The 19,044-nt window shown below is 39.3% G+C and overlaps 1 protein-coding gene across 1 annotated transcript in view; it reads right to left on the reverse strand.

Annotated features, from left to right (window-relative positions):
* The window catches only part of Sptlc3 (serine palmitoyltransferase long chain base subunit 3), a 137,109-nt gene that overhangs the window by 85,037 nt on the left and 33,028 nt on the right, over positions 1-19,044 (reverse strand). Inside the window, exons 2-4 of the mRNA XM_021156536.3 lie at positions 8,808-8,993; positions 2,167-2,321; positions 1,404-1,552 (exon numbers count right to left, since the gene is read on the reverse strand). Coding sequence (XP_021012195.1) covers positions 1,404-1,552; positions 2,167-2,321; positions 8,808-8,993 — 490 coding nt within the window. The remainder of the gene's footprint in view (positions 1-1,403; positions 1,553-2,166; positions 2,322-8,807; positions 8,994-19,044) is intronic.

Raw genomic sequence — 19,044 nt, forward strand, 5'->3', positions numbered from 1 at the left:
GTGAAAGTGGGTATCATTTAAAATGTATATAAAGAAAATATCCAACAAAAGAATTAATAAAATAGTTAATAAGGCAATAAAATTCAAATCTATTCTTAAAAGGCATTTGCTATATTTAATTTGATTATTTGTTGCACATATCTGAATAATTATACATAAAATGTCTATTGGCATAGTGTAAAAATCCTTAGAGTATAGCTACCTCTAGATAACTATATTGTTTTTAAAGCCCATCTGACAAATGGTTATCTGAGAGGAGCTTATGATTTGTTATTCATTAATTGTAAGTCCCATTGATCAAATTTGTCTATGATCTTAGGCAGGCCTGAACCAAGTTGGTGAACCCTTTCATTTGCTACCTGTTATAGACAGTATAGAAGCTGATCTGAACCAAAATGTGTGGTAGGCTATTAATCCTGCAGAATCTATCACCTAGATGCCATGATCCTGAGTTTTCTTCTCCAGACTAAGGAAATAGTACTACACAAGTTTCCTAGAGCACAGGAACTCTTAAAGAATAAATAAGATGCAACATAAAAAACCAACATGAAAAAAAAGTTATAAAGCATTTGGCAAGTGCAAGTGACATTATGTTTTTATCTGAAGTATAATTTCTTTCCCATAAATTTTAATTCTTTTCTGAGAAACATTGTTTTATCTCCTGAAAGAGAAGAAAATAGTCTGCTCCATTTTGCATGCTCAATAATTTATCTATCCATCATTCATTCATTCATTCATTCATGGATGCATTCATTCATTTACCATAGCATTCCACAAGAGCAATTTCTCTGCTCAGGATATTTACATTTTTGTGGCAAACTTATATAGGATTATTACTTTAATTAGTAATAAATGTCATTAGAAAATAATGGGGGGAAGGAAAAGAAAATGGATGTCCTGAAGGAGGCATTAGACTTGGCATTTGGTTCTGAAATGTGTTCAGAAGAATTAAGCACACACTGTAAAAAGTGCCCAGAGTAGGTGAATGCTAGAGCAGTGAGGTGGGAATGGGTGGGGGAGCATCCTCATAGAAGTAGGGAGGAGGGGGAGTGGAATAGGGGAATTTTTGGAGGGGAAACCAGGAAAGGGGATAACATTTGAAATGTAAATAAATAAAATAACAATAAAAAAATTTAAAAAGTGTGTGGCCAAAACAGGATGGCCTGTTTTAATTTTAAAAATGATGCTTAATTTTAAAAATGATGCTTTTGTTGATTTTTCTTTTTTCTCCTTTCTCCTTTTCTTTTTTCCTCTTCTCCCCGCTCTTCCTCCTCCTCTTTTTCTTCTTCAACTTTATCACATTTATTTGAGGCACACAGCCTTGACACTGTCAGAATTTGATATATAGTACCATGAATCTGAGACTCAAAAAGCCAACATTCCAAATTAATCAATGCACTTACCCATTTCATTTCTGGTGCTGGCCACACCTACACCATACTTTTCTAAAGTATCCTTAACTCTCACCATCGAATCATCGTATTTCCCTGCAAGCCCAAGGTAGTTGTAGGAGCCCATGTTGATGACATTTTCTATAACTTTTCCAGTATGCCTGTAGGGAGATGAGGAAGTGAACACACAGGCCTATCTCACCTAATATTCTACTGCCTCAGAGACTTTGATCCCAGCCTCACACTGTCTTTTCCATTTTAACCTGTACTGTCCAAGGTATAATGTGTTCTTTTTTATTAGGGGGATATAATCTGATAGTGAGACATAGCATTAGTGAGAGTTCCAGGCCCCAGAAAATTACTAGGCAGTGGTTTTCCCCAAATGATTGATTTTATGACATTTAAGTTCTGGTTGAAAGTGCTACAAAACCTTCTAAAGAAAAAAATAAAAAGCCACAGTAATCACCTAGTTATCATTGAGAATGCAGGAAGGTACAATTTGACAAGGAAGTTGACAAAGGCTTTTCAAGGTTGGCTCTGTGTGTTGTATACCAGCCAAGACAGGTCTAACCTTAATTATAATGTTATAATGTAAAGGAAACACTTGGTCAACTTAAGTACCTTTCTTCCACCATAGCATGAGAAATTGCAAAGGGCTGAGTAGTAGAAGATCAACCTCATTCACCCCTTGGGTTTTTCAGATCTGTAACCTTGTATCCATGCTAGAGTTTCCTTGAGTCTCTACCCACCCAGCCTGTGCAGCCAGCTGCTTCACCTGAATGTCCAGTTATAGTCATCAGTCACTTTTTCCATGATACTCATGTAAGGCGCTGGGGCACTGCCGACCGTGTGACTCCAGCTGTCTCTGATTCTCATGTACAGGTTCCTCTTATAAAAGTTCTCAAAGTCCTGATACAGCGGCACAAAGTCCTGTTAGACAGAAGTGGAGGTAGAAGTTTAGCTTTAGTCTTTTTTATTTTCCTTTGGAAAAAGACCTTATTTGCAATTAAAATTTGAGAGAAGAGGAAAGGCCTGCTTAATCAACGAAGAGGTTGTTTTGTTTTGTTTTTTTTTTTTTTTCTTCATTTCAGGGAGGACAGATGGATGGGTGAAAAAATGGACAAATGGAGCTCACAAAACTGTGGGGCCTCTATGACAAAAGAACCTGCATCTAAGTATGAAAGAAAAATGTGGGCTTATGTGGGCTTTGTAGCACATGTCTGTAATCATAGCTATTTAGGAGGCTAAGTTAGAAAGATTGCAAATTCAAAGCCAGCCTAGGTTGCAGAGTAAATTTAAGACTAGCCATAGCAAAAAAAAAGAATCAAATGGCTGGTGAGGTGTCTCTGTGGTAGACTTGATATATAACGTCCTACATTCAATCCCAGTACAAAGATGCTGGCTCAATTCAAGAGAAAGTGGCAGAGACAAGGAAGCTTGTTTGTTTGCTTGCTTTACTATCCATAAGAAGGGGTTATTTCAGCTATAGGGATGGGATGTATTGATGCTCAAGCAGTTAAGTTGGAAAAATAGTTGAGGTATTAGTACCTATAGTCTAAAGAGATTCATGCATGTGTTTTAAGATGTATGGGTGGAAGTGAACTATGATAGGAGTCCTCACTAATCATGAGAAACTTCATATTGATTTGTGGAAACTATTTGAAGACCATTGGCAAAACTACGGTTGACAGTTAGTTAGCAGGAACTGAGCTGACAAAGTTGTGGAGGGACCAAGTCTTTCTTGTAGCAGAGCTACCAGCTTAGATTCTTGTATAAAATGTCACCCATGAATGTGAAATCTGCAGATGAGCTGAGGTCCAAAGCAGAATGACTTTCTTTTTTCACTTACATTTCAAATGCTATCCCCTTTTCTAGTTTCCTCTCCGAAAATCCCCTATACTCCCCCCACCCCTGCCATGCTCCCCAACCCACCCACTCCCCTTTCCTGGCTCTGGCATTCCCCTGTACTGGGGCATATAATCTTTGCAAGACCAAGGGCCTCTCCTCCCATTGATGGCTGACTAGGCCATTCTCTCAAAGCAGAGTGTCTTAGTCAGGGCTTTCTAGAGTCACAGAGCTTATGGAATGTCTCTATATATTAAAAGAAATTATTGGAATGGCTTATAGTCTGCATTCCAACTAGCCCAACAATGGGCATTTATGAGTGGAAAGTTCAATATCTAGTAGTTGCTCTGTCACACAAGGCTGGTCCTCTGTATAGGCTGGGATTCTGGAAAAGTAGGTTCCAACGGAAGTGCTGGCAAGTAAGTGCAAGCTGGTGAAGAAGAAGGAAGCCTTCCTTTTTCTATTGTACTTGTGTAGGCCTCTAACAGAAGCCATGACCCAGAATAATGGTGTGTACCATCATGCCTGGACTTAAGATGTTCTTTATTTGGAATGTGCTCTATCCTAGGCTGGTCTTGAACTCAGAAATCTGCTTGCTTCTGTCTCCTTGGATTAATGGCATGTATTACTTAAGCTTTTCATGGCCACTATGCTTCAAGATATGGATCAAAAGTATATGACTTCCAACTTCAAGATCTACATCACAGGTGTGCCCCCCATTTCTGGATTGTAGTTCATTATGCCACTTACAATACTCATTTTTGCATCTGGTCATGTGGTCTTAGATGGTATTTATACCTTTCTCTACTATCCATTCTGTATTTCCTCTACCCTCTGTAAGCACCTCAGCGAGTCTTGCCTCTTTTCCTAGAGGAGTGTGATCCATACATTTATTCCTAGTGGGTCTGTGTCCTTTGTCATCTTTCTTGGAACTCTTGTTAAGGACAACATTTAGTTGGGGTTGGCTTTATCTTTTGGCTCATAATAGTTGATGGTAGGCAGAAAAAAACAAAAGCCAAAATTATGGCTTGAGTCAAGTGCTTTGGGCATTCACAAAATTGGAGCAGAAGAGAGAATCATAATTTGTTAGAATAATTGGGAAGACTATGGAAAAAGAACCTTGGAGGTAGCCTTTAGGCAGATGAGGTTATGATGAGCAAGAATAAGTCTGTGAGTAGGCTTGTTTGCTAGAAATACAGAGTATTTGAGAAGAATGAGTGAGAACAAACCATCTGGTGTATCAGGTTGTCCTTTATTCAGAATCCACTTCATTTAAAGTCAAAGCCAGTGTCATGATTAATGTGGCCTCTAGTCACCTTTCTTATCCTGCCCTGTAACTTCTCCCATAGTGTGGATACACTATGCAAACTAGGCATAATGTGAAGAAGACTTAAACAGCTGTCTTAGATTAAAATCTATTCTACAGTCAATGGGGGAAGTGCTGAATAATTGGGAATGAGCTCTTTGTGCTATTTATTGATTTGCATACTTGAGTTGACCACCAAGTCCTTGAGTTGGTCAACGTGAAAGAAAAATAGTGAGAATATGTGACTTTTGATGGCCGTGGCTGTACCCCAGCTGCAACCCTCTCTATTATTCCTCACTATGGTGCTCAGTGACAATCTCATGATTTCTCAGGGGGAAAATTATGATTTTATGTAGGAAAGAATGCTCATAAATACTCGTGGAAGGAGAATAGACCCAAACCAATGAGTTAGAAAAGAGTGGATTTAACCTAAAATCATAGATATAAAATAATATTGATCCTTTTGCATTATGGAAATTCTTTTATTTCTTTAAACTTATATGATTAGTTAAAATAATAATTCCCAAGTGTCAAAGAAAAAGCCTCAATAGAAAAGGTGAGAGAATGTCAGAAAATGTTTCTGTGTAAGGTAGAAATTGTGACTAGTCTAGACTTTGAGTTTTGTAGGATGAGTAAGTGCTAAAGAATGAATGGGCAGGATTATTGCCATATTTATAATAATTCACTCTGTATTTTAAGTTTGATAAAACAAAGATTTTAAATGTTCTCACTACAAATGAAAAAGATATAAAGTGGATATAGTAGGAAAGACAGAGACAAACTATACTTATTCCCTGATGATATGATTCTATACATAAAAAACCCTAAAGACTCTACTAGATCATTTCTACAACTGCTTAAATGCATTCAGAAAAGAAACAATATATACAATATATACAATTAATATAAAAAACCACAGGAGCTCTCATATACCTGTGAATAGAAGCAGAAAATAATCCCATTGATATTAACCTAGAAGAAATCTTGGAATAAATCTAAGTAAGGAGTTGAAAGACTAGAATAATAAAAACTTTAAGGCATTGAAGAATAATTCAAGAAAATATAAGAAAAGGGAAAGATCTCCCATGCCCATAAATTAGGATTATTATTATTATTGTAAAAATTGGCATTCTACCAAAACCAATTCATATACTGAACACAATTTCCCATCAAGATTTCAATGCACTTCTTCATCTAAATAGAAAAATATCTTAAATTTCATATGGAAATAGAAAAATTCCAGAAAACCAAAACAATTCTGAACAATGAAAGAACTGCTGGAGGCATTAGTGTTCATGATTTTAAGTTATATTACAGAGCTATAGTAATAGCTGCATGGCAGTGACATAGAGACAGACACACTGACCAGTGGTTATTGGGGAACTTTTTCTGATGAGGCATCTTGATGACTGGCTATTGGTTTTACAGGGTTTTATAGGGGCAGTTCAGGCAAGAGTGAGTTATATAAATGCCAAAGGGAAGACCATTCCAAGAAGAATGATATGGAAGTTTAAAATTCCTAAGTTAGATGGAATAATCAGGATGAGTTCTTAGTTCTTAGGAGATCTTAGTGCTCGAAGTAGAGCAAACCAGGGGAGAATGGTAGAGGAGATAAATTAGAGGCAAAAGAAGGGACCACATTTTGCAGGGCTTCCCCCAGATCTGATTTTAGTTAGTGACTTGGAAAAACATTAGAGAGCTCTAAACAAAGCTAGCATGTGGCTTGACTTGGGTTTAGGTTTAGGAGTATTTAGGGTTTAGGTTTAAAAGAATCATATTGGTTGTCTGTGAGAAGAGCTCATAGGGCTAGAGGGTGAGCATCAAGTTTATTGGGTAAGAGAAAATTGCAGTTTGGACTGCAGCAGTGTGGGCATTGAAGAACAGCTGATGATAAACATATTTTGAATACAGGGCAACCAATAATTATTAACAGATTTGCCTTGGGGTGTAATAGAAAGGCAACATCAAGGATGACTTTGAGGCTTTTGTACAGAGACCTGGACTGTCAGAGTCACAATTTACTGATCTGGGAAAAATTGTGGAAGGCAGATGCCTCGAGTGGAACCTCAGATGTCCAACTGGGAGAGGAGAAGTGAGAGTGTAGGAACTCACCACTTTTATTTTCTCAACAAAATAGGAAGCAATAGATTATTATTGAACATCAAGAGAGTCAAGATGTACTGGGGGCTTGAAGAGGGAAAAGAATGTAGACAAGAGTCAGTGACTAAATATACTAATGTGGTTGATAGACACCACGCAACCACCTCAACTTAGTAATTGTCACTAAAGGGAAATCAGCCCCTCTCTCCCAGGCAAGAATGTATACCAAATAGAGTGTGTTTAATATTGCTCATGGAGTTGAACCAAATAGAGGCAGGAAAAAGTGAACATGGGGAATAGAAAGAGCTTAAATCTTGTGAATGAGGCCTTGAGAGAAGGGATGAAGTACAGTTGCTAGCAGTAGTAGTAGAGAAAGAAAGCTGGTAATGACAAACCCTTTGGACAGACCAACTGTCTAGGGTGTGTGCTCAAATTTGACTCTACATTCTTCTGCATCCATCAGTATTTTCTCATTGTTCTTATAATAAACATTAATGGATTATAAAAAAAGATTATAGTCTGATTCTACTTGCCTTTCACATGGTCCTTGTCTCATACTCAAGCTTGGAGTTCCTTAAGTTTTTGACTATCCTCTTATCCCTGGACCCATCTTGTATCACTGTCCCTTTCTTTAAAGAATACCTACCATTTGCCTTATCTCTTACTCTCCTCTTTGTTCATAATTTAATTTTGTTCATCCCAGAAGCCTTTTCTCAGCAACACATTCAGGTCAGGCACTCTTAAAAGCTCTCTTAGTGCTTTCTACTTATTTATCTGGCTTCTTATCAGCATCTTTTTTATGTTTAGCTCTTTGAAAGTAGGGGTTATATCTGTCTTAATTGTATCCTATTAGATATACTCAAAGAATAATGAATTTCTCAACCTTCATTGGAGAAGTCTCTTTTTGTAGTACATCATGATCAACACAAAGAGAGACTTTCAACTAGTCAAGGTGCAGACAATAAGAGACTGGAGAATTCTCAACAGTAAATGGAACATTAATATAGGCACTCTTTCCTCTCAAGGCATAGGGATCATTGTAGAGGAAGGTTCCCAAACAAACAAATAAACAAATACAGCAGGTAGCAACACATAGGATATCACAGCATGCACAAGATCAAGACAGACAAAATTCCAACACTGAGAGATGTGTGCATGAAGGCACACTAGTACTGAGGAACTATTGGTAATTGATAGCTTCTGGAAGATGGAAATTCAGTTTTCTTTAAGAGTATAGATCTTCTGGTAAGTTAACCATGGGAAATTTCTATGTGTGAAAGATCACACAGCCAAGAATATTTGAGAATCACATATTGCACTTGATAGGTTAAGGGGGGAAAAGGGTACAAAGATGGGTGTATAAGGAAGGGTTTGAAGGGAAAAGAATTGCTGGAGGCTGTGAATATGATCAAGATGTGTACAGATTTCCCAAAGAACTAATTATATATACATACAGGATTAGATCTCTGATTATCTTTCCATTTATTTTCTAGGTCAGTACAGAAAAAAAGGCAATGCAGATACTTCACAAATAGCTATGTAAATGGTTCTAAATTCAGTGACTTTATCATTACTATGTGTGTCAGCCAAATCTAATGGCAAATCTAGTATGTGGAGGTTAGGGATGCTGTTTGAATTCCTTCATTGCACAAGACTTTCCAAACAGGGAAATCATCCAATGAGTTATACCAGGAGTACAAATATTTAGAAATCCTGTTCTACATGAAAATAAAATGTCACTTCTCACCAAGGCACCTATTCTTAATTTGGAATAGACCACAAATAATCTAGAAGAACAGAGACGAGTACTTCCCAAGTGCCCTTGCTTCCACTGCTGTCTTTCTCATTGGTTCATTCATCATTAAAATGATCTTTTATCATATTGATAATGGTGATATTATCTAAGTTAAACGTGATAATGAACAAGAAAGCTTAAATTCTGTACCTGGTAATTAATAGTATTTCAATAAATGTTTGTAGAAAACAAACAAACAAGCACCAAGGCCACAAATACATCAAAGATGGCTTTGTAAGTGGAGATGAATGGAATTTATGCTGAATGGTTCCTGGACATATCCTTGTTTCTAGGGTCTGTGCCTGAATCACTATTTGAGAAAGGGAAGATGTTGACACTCTCACAGATCCAGGGTGGCAAGCATACTTACTTTTTGTTCTTTTCGCTCTACAGCTGCATTGCATTTCTCAATTCCCCAGTTTCTCATAAAGTCTCTGAGATAGCCGAATAGGATTCCAATTCCATATCCCATGTAAGTGAGAACGAAGACATAAAGTGGTGCTTCCTGGTGGGGCTCAAAGAGTCGCGTATCCTCAGCATGTGCGTTCCTATTTTGCTGAAAACACAAAGGAAATCCAAGATCAGCAGTTTCTCACTGAAAATATATCAAGGTACTTGTATATTTTTAAACTTTTGACCTTTAAAAGCTAAAGAACTCATTAAAAGATATTAAATCTTCTTGAAAGACAATGGAATTTGATCACTGAGAAGGACAAACAGCAACATAAATTTACTTTACAATAATTTGGTGAAAAGTTTTCCAAGAACGGATGCTCTTAAGATTCCAAAATGAAGCTCCACAAATTCTTTCTTTTTTTTTCTTTTTTTTTTATTAATCTTTTCCTCAATTACATTTCCAATGCTATCCCAAAAGTCCCCCATACCCTCCCTACTTCCCTACCCACCCATTCCCATTTTTTTTGGCCCTGGCGTTCCCCTGTACTGGGGCATATAAAGTTTGCATGTCCAATGGGCCTCTCTTTCCAGTGATGCCCGACTAGGCCATCTTTTGATACATATGCAGCTAGAGTCAAGAGCTCTGGGGTACTGGTTAGTTCATAATGTTGTAGAATTGGGAACAGAACACCCATGGAAGGAGTTACAGAGACAAAGTTTGGAGCTGTGACGAAAGGATGGACCATCGAGAGACTGCCATACCCAGAGATCCATCCCATGATCAGCATCCAAATGATGACACGAATTCTTTCTTAATTGTGAGTTCAGGCTCACTGCCTCCCCCAAATCCCTTAAGTACATGACAGGAACAATCAGCACTCTACACTCTTGTGATGTAGGGACCATGATCTGTATCTCCCTCCAAATACTAACTCTGGACACTGCTATCAATTTGTATGTTTCTGTAAAAAGTTACAAAAAAATTCAGGAAAGAGGCAACAGAAGCATTCTAGGAAAATCATTTCCTGCTATTTTATGTTGAAAAGAAAAAGTGCCATGGTTTTATCTTTGTATATGGCATAGTTTACAGGTAAAACTAAGTTTATTTATTTTTTATCTTTTTTTCTAATTTCATAACTCTTTTTTATTTATTAGGCATTTTCTTCATTTACATTTCAAATGCTATCCCAAAAGTCCTCCATACTCTCCCCCCCACTCACCTACCCACCCACTCTCACTTCTTGGCCCTGGTGTTCCCCTGTACTGAGGTATATAAAGTTTGCAAGACCAAGGGGCCTTTCTTCTCAATGATGGCCAGCTAGCCATCTTCTGCTACATATGCAGATAGAGACACAAGCTCGAGGGTTACTGGTTAGTTCATATTGTTGTTTCACCTATAGGGTTGCAGACCCCTTTAGCTCCTTGGGTACTTTCTCTAGCTCCTCCATTGGGGGCCCTGTGATCCATCCAATAGCTGACTGTGAGCATACCCTTCTGTGTTTGCTAGGCCCCGACATAGCCTCACAAGAGACAGCTATATCAGGGTCCTTTCAGCAAACTGTTGCTAGTGTATGCAATGGTGTCAGCGTTTGGAGGCTGATTATGGGATGGATCCCTGGGTATGGCAGTCTCCAGATGGTCCATCCTTTCATCTCAGCTCCAAACTTTGTCTCTGAAACTCCTTCCATGGGTGTTTTGTTCCCAATTCTAGGAAGGGGCAAAGTGTCCACACTTTGGTCTTCGTTCTTCTTGAGTTTCATGTGTTTTGCAAATTGTATCTTGTATCTTGGGTATTCTAAGTTTCTGAGCTAATATCCACTTATCAGTGAGTACATATTATGTGAGTTCTTTTGTAATTGGGTTACCTCACTCAGGATGATGCCCTACAGGTCCATCCATTTGCCTAGGAATTTCATAAATTCATTCTTTTTAGTAGCGGAGTAGTACTCCATTGTGTAAATGTACCACATTTTCTGTATCCATTTCTCTGTTGAGGGGCATCTGAGTTCTTTCCAGCTTCTGGCTATTATAAATAAATATAGTGGAGCATGTGTCCTTCTTACCAGTTGGAACATCTTCTGGATATATGCCCGGGAGAGGTATTGCAGGATCCTCCGGTAGTACTATGTCCAGTTTTCAGAGGAACCGCCAGACTGATTTCCAGAGTGGTTGTACAAGCTTGCAATCCCACCAACAATGGAGGAGTGTTCCTCATTCTCCACCTGTCACCTGAATTTTTGATCTTAGCCATTCTGACTGGTATGAGGTGGAATCTCAGGGTTATTTTGATTTGCATTTCCCTGATGATTAGGGATGTTGAACATTTTTTCAGGTGCTTCTCAGCCATTCGGTATTCCTAAGGTGAGAATTCTTTGTTTAGCTCTGAGCCCCATTTTTTAATGGGGTTATTTGATTTTCTGGAGTCCACCTTCTTGAGTTCTTTATATATATTGGATATTAGTCCCCTATCTGATTTAGGATAGGTAAAGATCCCTTCCCAATCTGTGGGTGGCCTTTTTGTCTTATTGACAGTGTCTTTTGCCTTACAGAGCTTTGCAATTTTATGAGGTCCCATTTGTCGATTCTTGATCTTACAGCACAAGCCATTGCTGTTCTATTCAGGAATTTTTCCCCTGTGCCCATATCTTCGAGGCTTTTCCCCACTTTCTCCTCTATAAGTTTTACTGTCTCTGGTTTTATGTGGAGTTCCTTGATCCACTTAGATTTGACCTTAGTACAAGGGGATAGGAATGAATCAATTTGCAGTCCTCTACATGATAACAACCAGTTGTGCTAGCACCATTTGTTGAAAATGCTGTCTTTTTTCCACTGGATGGTTTTAGCTCCCTTGTCTAAGGTCAAGTGACCATAGGTGTGTGGGTTCATTTCTGGGTCTTCAATTCTATTCCATTGGTCTACTTTTCTGTTGCTATACCAGTACCATGCAGTTTTTATCACAATTGCTCGGTAGTACAGCTTTAGGTCAGGCATGGTGATTCCACCAGAGGTTCTTTTATCCTTGAGAAGAGTTTTTTTTAGCCTAAGTTTTTTTCTTATTCCAGATGAATTTGCAAATTGCCCTTTCTAATTCGTTGCTGAATTGAGTTGGAATCTTGATGGGGATTGCATTGAATCTGTATATTGCTCTTTTTAAAAAATTTTTAAATATTTTTTATGACGTATTTTCCTCAATTACATTTCCAATGCTATCCCAAAAGTCCCCCATACCCTCCCCCCCACTTCCTTACTAACTCATTCCCATTTTTTTGGCCCTGGTGTTCCCCTGTACTGGGGCATATAAAGTTTGTGTGTCCAATGGGCCTCTCTTTCCAGTGATGGCCAACTAGGCCATCTTTTGATACATATGCAGCTAGAGTCAAGAACTCTGGGGTACTGGTTAGTTCATAATGTTGTTCCACCTATAGGGTTGCAGATCCCTTTAGCTCCTTGGGTACTTTCTCTAGCTCCTCCATTGGGAGCCCTGTGATCCATCCACTAGCCGACTGTGAGCATCCACTTCTGTGTTTGCTAGGCCCTGGCATAGCCTCACAAGAGACAGCTATATCTGTGTCCTTTCAGCAAAATCTTGCTAGTGTATGCAATGGTGTCAGCATTTGGAAGCTGATTATGGGGTGGAACCCTGGATATGGCAGTCTCTAGATGGTCCATCCTTTGTCACAGCTCCAAACTTTGTCTCTGTAACTCCTTCCATGGGTGTTTTGTTCCCAATTCTAAGGAGGGGCACAGTTTCCACACTTTGGTTTTCATTCTTCTTGAGTTTCATGCATTTAGCAAATTGTATCTTATATCTTGGGTATCCTAAGTTTTGGGCTAATATCCACTTATCAGTGAATAGCCATTTTTACTATATTGATCTTGCCAATCCATGAGCATGGGAGATCTTTCCATCTTCTGAGATCTTCTTTAATTTCTTTCTTCAGAGACTTGAAGTTCTTATCATACAGATCTTTCACTTCCTTAGTTAGAGTCATGCCAAGGTATTTTATATTATTTGTGACTATTGTGAAGAGTGTTGTTTCCCTAATTTCTTTCTCAGTCTGTTTATCCTTTGTGTAGAGAAAGGCCATTGACTTGTTTGAGTTAATTTTATGTACAGCTACTTCACTGGAGCTGTTTATCAGGTTTAGGAGTTCTCTGGTGGAATTTTTAGAGTCACTTATATATACTATCATATCATCTGCAAAAAGTGATATTTTGACTTCTTCCTTTTGAATTTGTATCCCCTTGATCTCTTTTTGTTGTCGAATTGCTCTGGCTAGGACTTAAAATACTATGCTGAATAGGTAGGGAGAAAGTGGGCAGCTTTGTCTAGTCCCTGATTTTAGTGGGATTGCTTCAGGCTTCTCATCATTCACTTTGATGTTGGCTATTGGTTTGTTGTAGATTGCATTTATCATGCTTAAGCATGGGACTCGAATTCCTGATCTTTCCCAGGCTTTTATCATGAATGGGTGTTGGATTTTGTCAAATGCTTTCTCAGAATCTAACTAGATGATCATGTGGTTTTTGTCTTTGAGTTTGTTTATATAGTGGATTACATTGATGTATTTCCATATATTACACCATCCCTGCATCCCTGCAATGAAACCTACTTGGTTAGGATGGATGATTGTTTTGATGTGTTCTTGGATTTTTTTTTTTTTTTTTTGGTTGGGAGACTATTAATGACTGTTTCTATTTCTTTAGGGGATATAGGACTGTTTAGATCATTAATCTGATCCTGATTTAACTTTGGTACCTGGTATCTGTCTAGAAATTTGTCCATTTCATCCAGGTTTTCCAGTTTTATTGAGTATAGCCTTTTGTAGAATGATCTGATGGTGTTTTGGATTTCTTCAGGATCTGTTGTTATGTCTCCCTTTTCACTTCTGAATTTGTTAATTAGGATGATGTCCCTGTGCCCTGTGAGTCTGACTAAGGGTTTATCTATGTTGTTGATTTTCTTTTTTTTAAATTTTTAATACTTTTATTACGTATTTTCCTCAATTACATTTCCAATGCTATCCCCAAAGTCCCCCAGACCCTTACCCCCCAACTTTCCTACCCACCCATTCCCATTTTTTTGGCCCTGGCATTCCCCTGTACTGGGGCATATAAAGTTTGTGTTTCCAATGGGCCTCTCTTTCCAGTGATGGCCGACTAGGCCATCTTTTGATACATATGCAGCTAGAGTCAAGAGCTCCGGGGTACTGGTTAGTTCAAAGAACCAGCTCATCGTTTGGTTGATTCTTTGAATAGTTCTTGTTTCCACTTGGTTTATTTCACCCCGAGTTTGATTATTTCCTGCCTTCTACTCCTCTTGGGTGAATTTACTTTCTTTTGTTCCAGAGTTTTTAGGTGTGTTGTTAAGCTGCTAGTGTGTGCTCTCTCTAGTTTCTTTTTGGAGGCACTCAGAGCTATGAGTTTTCCTCTTAGAAATGCTTTCGTTGTGTCCCATAAGTTTGGGTATGTTGTGGCTTCATTATCATTAAACTCCTAAAAGTCCTTAATATCTTTCTTTATTCCTTCTTTGACCAAGGTATCATTGAGTAGAGTGCTGTTCAGTTTCCACGTGAATGTTAGCTTTCTATTATTTATGCTGTTATTGAAGATCAGCCTTAGTCCATGGTGATCTGATAGGATGCATGGGACAATTTCAATATTTTTGTATCTGTTGAGGCCTGTTTTGTGACCAATTATGTGGTCAATTTTTGAGAAGGTACCATGAGGTACTGAGAAGAAGGTATATTCTTTTGTTTTAGGATAAAATGTTCTGTAGATATCTGTTAGATCCATTTGTTTCATAACTTCTGTTAGTTTTACTGTGTCCCTGTTTAGTTTCTGTTTCCATGATCTGTCCATTGATGAAAGTGGGGTGTTGAAGTCTCCCACTATGATTGTGTCAGGTGCAATGTATGCTTTGAGCTTTACTAAAGTTTCTTTAATGAATGTGGCTGCCCTTGTATTTGGAGCATAGATATTCAGAATTGAGAGTTCCTCTTGGAAGATTTTACCTTTGATGAGTATGAAGTGTCCCTCCTTGTCTTTTTTGATAACTTTGGGTTGGAAGTTGATTTTATTCGTTATTAGAATGGCTACTCCAGCTTGTTTCTTCAGGCCATTTGCTTGGAAAATTGTTTTCCAGCCCTTTTTTCTGAGGTAGTGTCTGTCTTTTTTCCTGAGATGGGTTTCCTGTAAGCAGCAAAATATTTGGTCCTGTTTGTGTTGCCAGTCTGTTAGTCTATATCTTTTTATTTGGGAATTGAGTCCATTGATATTAAGAGATATTAAGGAAATGTAATTGTTGCTTCCTATTATTTTTGTTGTTAGAGTCTTGTGGCTGTCTTCTTTTAGGTTTGTTGAAGGATTACTTTCTTGCTTTTTCTAGGGCATATTTTCCAAGCTTGTATTGTTTTTTTTTTTTTTTTTTTTTTTTTTTCTGTTATTATCCTTTGAAGGACTGGATTCGTGGAAAGATAATGTGTGAATTTGGTTTTGTCATGGAATACTTTGGTTTCTCTATTTATGGTAATTGAAAGTTTGGCTGGCTATAGTAGCCTGGGCTGGCATTTGTGTTCTCTTAGTGTCTGTATAACATCTGTTGAGGATCTTCTGGCTTTCATTGTCTCTGGTGAAAAGTCTCGTGTAATTCTCATAGGCCTGCCTTTATATTTTACTTGACATTTTTCCCTTACTGCTTTTAATATTCTATCTTTATTTAGTGCATTTGTTGTTCTGATTATTATGTCTTGGGAGGAATTTCTTTTCTGGTCCAGTCTATTTGGAGTTCTGTAGGCTTCTTGTATGTTAATGGGCATCTCTTTCTTTAAGTATGGGAAGTTTTCTTCTATAATTTTGTTGAAGATATTTGCTGGCCCTTTAAGTTGAAAATCTTCATTCTCATCTACTCCTATTATTTGTAGGTTTGGTCTTCTCATTGTGTCCTGTATTTCTGGAAGTGTTGTCTTAGGATCTTTTTGCATTTTCTTTGATTGTTGTGCCCATGTTCTCTATGGAATCTTCTGTACCTGAGATTCTCTCTTCCATCTCTTGTATTCTGTTGCTGATGCTTGCATCTATGCTTCCATATGTCTTTCCTAGGGTTTCTATCTCCAGCGTTGCCTCACTTTGGGTTTTCTTTATTGTGTCTACTTCCCTTTTTAGGTCTTGTATTGTTTTGTTCAATTCCATCACCTGTTTTGTTGATTTTTTTGTTTTTCCTTAAGGAGTTCTACCTGTTTGCTTAAGTTTTCCTGTCTTACTTTAAGGACTTGTACCTCTTTAGCAGTGTTCTCCTTTATTTCTTTAAGTGAGTTATTAAAGTCCTTCTTGATGTCCTCTACCATCATTATGAGATATGCTTTTAAATCCGGGTCTAGATTTTCAGGTGTGTTGTGGTTCCCAGGATTGGGTGAGGAGGGAGTGCTGGGTTCTGATGATGGTGAGTGGTCTTGCTTTCTGTTAGTAAGATTCTTACATTTGCCTTTTGCCATCTGGTAATCTCTGGTGTTAGTTGTTATAATTGTCTCTGGTTAGAGCTTGTTCCTCCTGTGATTCTGTTAGCCTCTACCAGCAGACCTGGGAGACTAGCCCTCTCCTGAGTTTCAGTGGTCAGAGCAGTCTCTGCAGGCAAGCTCTCCTCTTAAAGGGAAGGTGCACAGATAGCTGGCTTTCAGACCTGCCTCCTGGCAGAAGATGAAGGTCCGAAACAGGGCCTGTCCCAGAAGCTGTGTAGCTTTTGTAGTTGGCACACTCACCTACACAGACTAGTCTCTGAGAGATCCTGGACCAGAGATGGCTCCCCCAGGTGCTCTGGCAAAGCCCTCCTGGGCTGGGTAGACACCTCTACTCTGGCAGGGAAGGTGCCTGGATGTCTGGAGCCCGAAATGCGGTCTGCCTCAGAAGCTGTGTTGCTTCTGCCTGTCCCAGAAGCTGTTAGCTTCTGTAGTCCACACTCTCCCCTGCGCAGACTAGTCTGGGAGGGATCTGGGAACCAAGGTGGCTCCCCCAGGTGCTCTGGCAAAGCCCTCCTGAGTGGGCAACTCTTTTTATTAGATATTTTCTTTATTTACATTTCACATGCTATCCTGAAATTTCCCTATGCCCCCCCTCCCTGCTCCCCTACCCACCCACTCCCACTTTTTGGCCCTGGCATTCCATTGTACTGGGGCATATAAAGTTTGCAATACCAAGGGGCCTCTCTTCCCAGAGGCCGATAGGCCATCTTCTGCTACATATGTAGCTAGAGACACAAGCTCTGGGGGTACTGGTTAGTTCATATTTTTGTTCCACCTATAGGGTGCATACCCCTTCAGCTCCTTGGATACTTTCTCTATCTCCTCCACTGGGGGCCCTTTGTTCCATCCTATAGATGACTGTGAGTATCCAGTTCTGTATTTGCCAGGCACTGGCATAGCCTCACTCGAGACAGATATATCAGGGTCCTTTAAGCAAAATCTTGCTGGCATATGCAATAGTGTCTGGGTTTGGTGGCTGATTATGGGATGGGTCCCTGGGTGGGGTAGTCTCTGGATGGTCCATCCTTTCATCTTAGTTCCAAAGTAAGTTTAAATGTGTCTGTGAGACAAATAAACAAAAAAAGTGGAGGGACTTTTAGCATCAAACTGTTCCAATTCTTGTTACATTGATTTGCTTAACTAGCTTCACCAATAGTTGCTCAATAGATCAATAGATAAAATAGTTTATATGTTTTTATTATTATTTTATTTCATTGGAAATAAATACACACATGCTTTCTTAACAGATGGACTATTCCTTTATTTTTATTAATTGATTAATTAATTTACTTTAAATTCCAGATTTTATTCCCCTCCCAGCCACCCTCTGACTGTTCTGCATCCCATACCTCATCCCCAGCCCCTTGTCTTCAAGAAGATGTCCCCACCTCCCACTCCTCACCCCACCAGAGCCCTAAACTCCCTGGGCCTCCAGTCTCTTGAAGGTTAGGTGCATCTTCTCTGACTGAACCCAGACCCAGCAGTCCTCTGCTGTGTATGTGTTGGGAGCCTCATATCAGCTGGTATATGCTGCCTGTTTGGTGTTCCAGTGTTTGAGAGATCTTGGGGGACCAGATTGAATGAGACTGCTGGTCCTCCCACAAGATTGCCCTCCTCCTCAGCTTCTTCCAGCGTTTCCCTAATTCAACGACAGGGGTCAGCAGTTCAGTAATAGTGTCAGGCATTGGATCCCACTTTGGGTTTGTCACTGGACCTTCTTTTCCTCAGGTTCTTTTCCATTTCTATCCCTGCATTTCTTTCAGACAGGAACAACTAACTATGAGTCAAAGTTTTGACTGTGGGATTGCAATCCATCCCTACTTGATGTCCCAACTTTCTGTTGGAGGTGGTCTCTACAAGTTCCCTCCCCTCACTGTAGGGCATCTTGTCTAAGGACTCTCCTTTTGATTCTTGAGAGTCTCTCACTTCCCTGGTCTTTGGTACATTCTGGAGGGTACCCCTCCCCCCAATTAATCTCAAAGTACTTAGTAAGTGCTTTCTTTTGTGACCTGAAATGAACCCTCAGTGCTCATGTATACAACACACACACACACACACAAACACACACACACATACATATGCACAATCACATACATACACTCACAGAGAAACAAAGTGGGGAGAGAGAGAGAGAGAGAGAGAGAGAGAGAGAGAGAGAGAGAGAGAGAGAGAGAGAGAGAGAGAGATTTCAAGATGAAGTAGTCCACGGAACACGACACACATTCAATTATGCTGGCCTAAGGCCTAGGGAAAGTTTCAGGCCTTATTCACTTTACTGGGATAGGAAGCTGAGCTAGTTTAGAGCTGTGTCAAAAGGATGGACCATCTAGAGCCTGCCATATCCAGGGTTCCATCCCATAATCAGCTTCCAAACTCAGACACCATTGCATATACTAGCAAGATTTTGCTGAAAGGACCCAGATATAGCTGTCTCTTGTGAGGCTATGCCAGGGCCTAGCAAACACAGAAGTGGATGCTCACAGTCAGCTATTGGATGGATCACAGGGCCCCCAATGGAGGAGCTAGAGAAAGTACCCAAGGAGCTAAAGGGATCTGCAACCCTATAGGTAGAACAACATTATGAACTAACCAGTACCCCGGAGCTCTTGACTCTAGCTGCATATGTATCAAAAGATGGCCTAGCTGGCCATCACTGGAAAGAGAGGCCCATTGGACTTGCAAACTTTATATGCC

Source organism: Mus caroli, unplaced genomic scaffold (genome assembly GCF_978045245.1).
Source record: "Mus caroli unplaced genomic scaffold, Mus_caroli_1 scaffold_2, whole genome shotgun sequence".
Taxonomy (NCBI): Eukaryota; Metazoa; Chordata; class Mammalia; order Rodentia; family Muridae; genus Mus; species Mus caroli.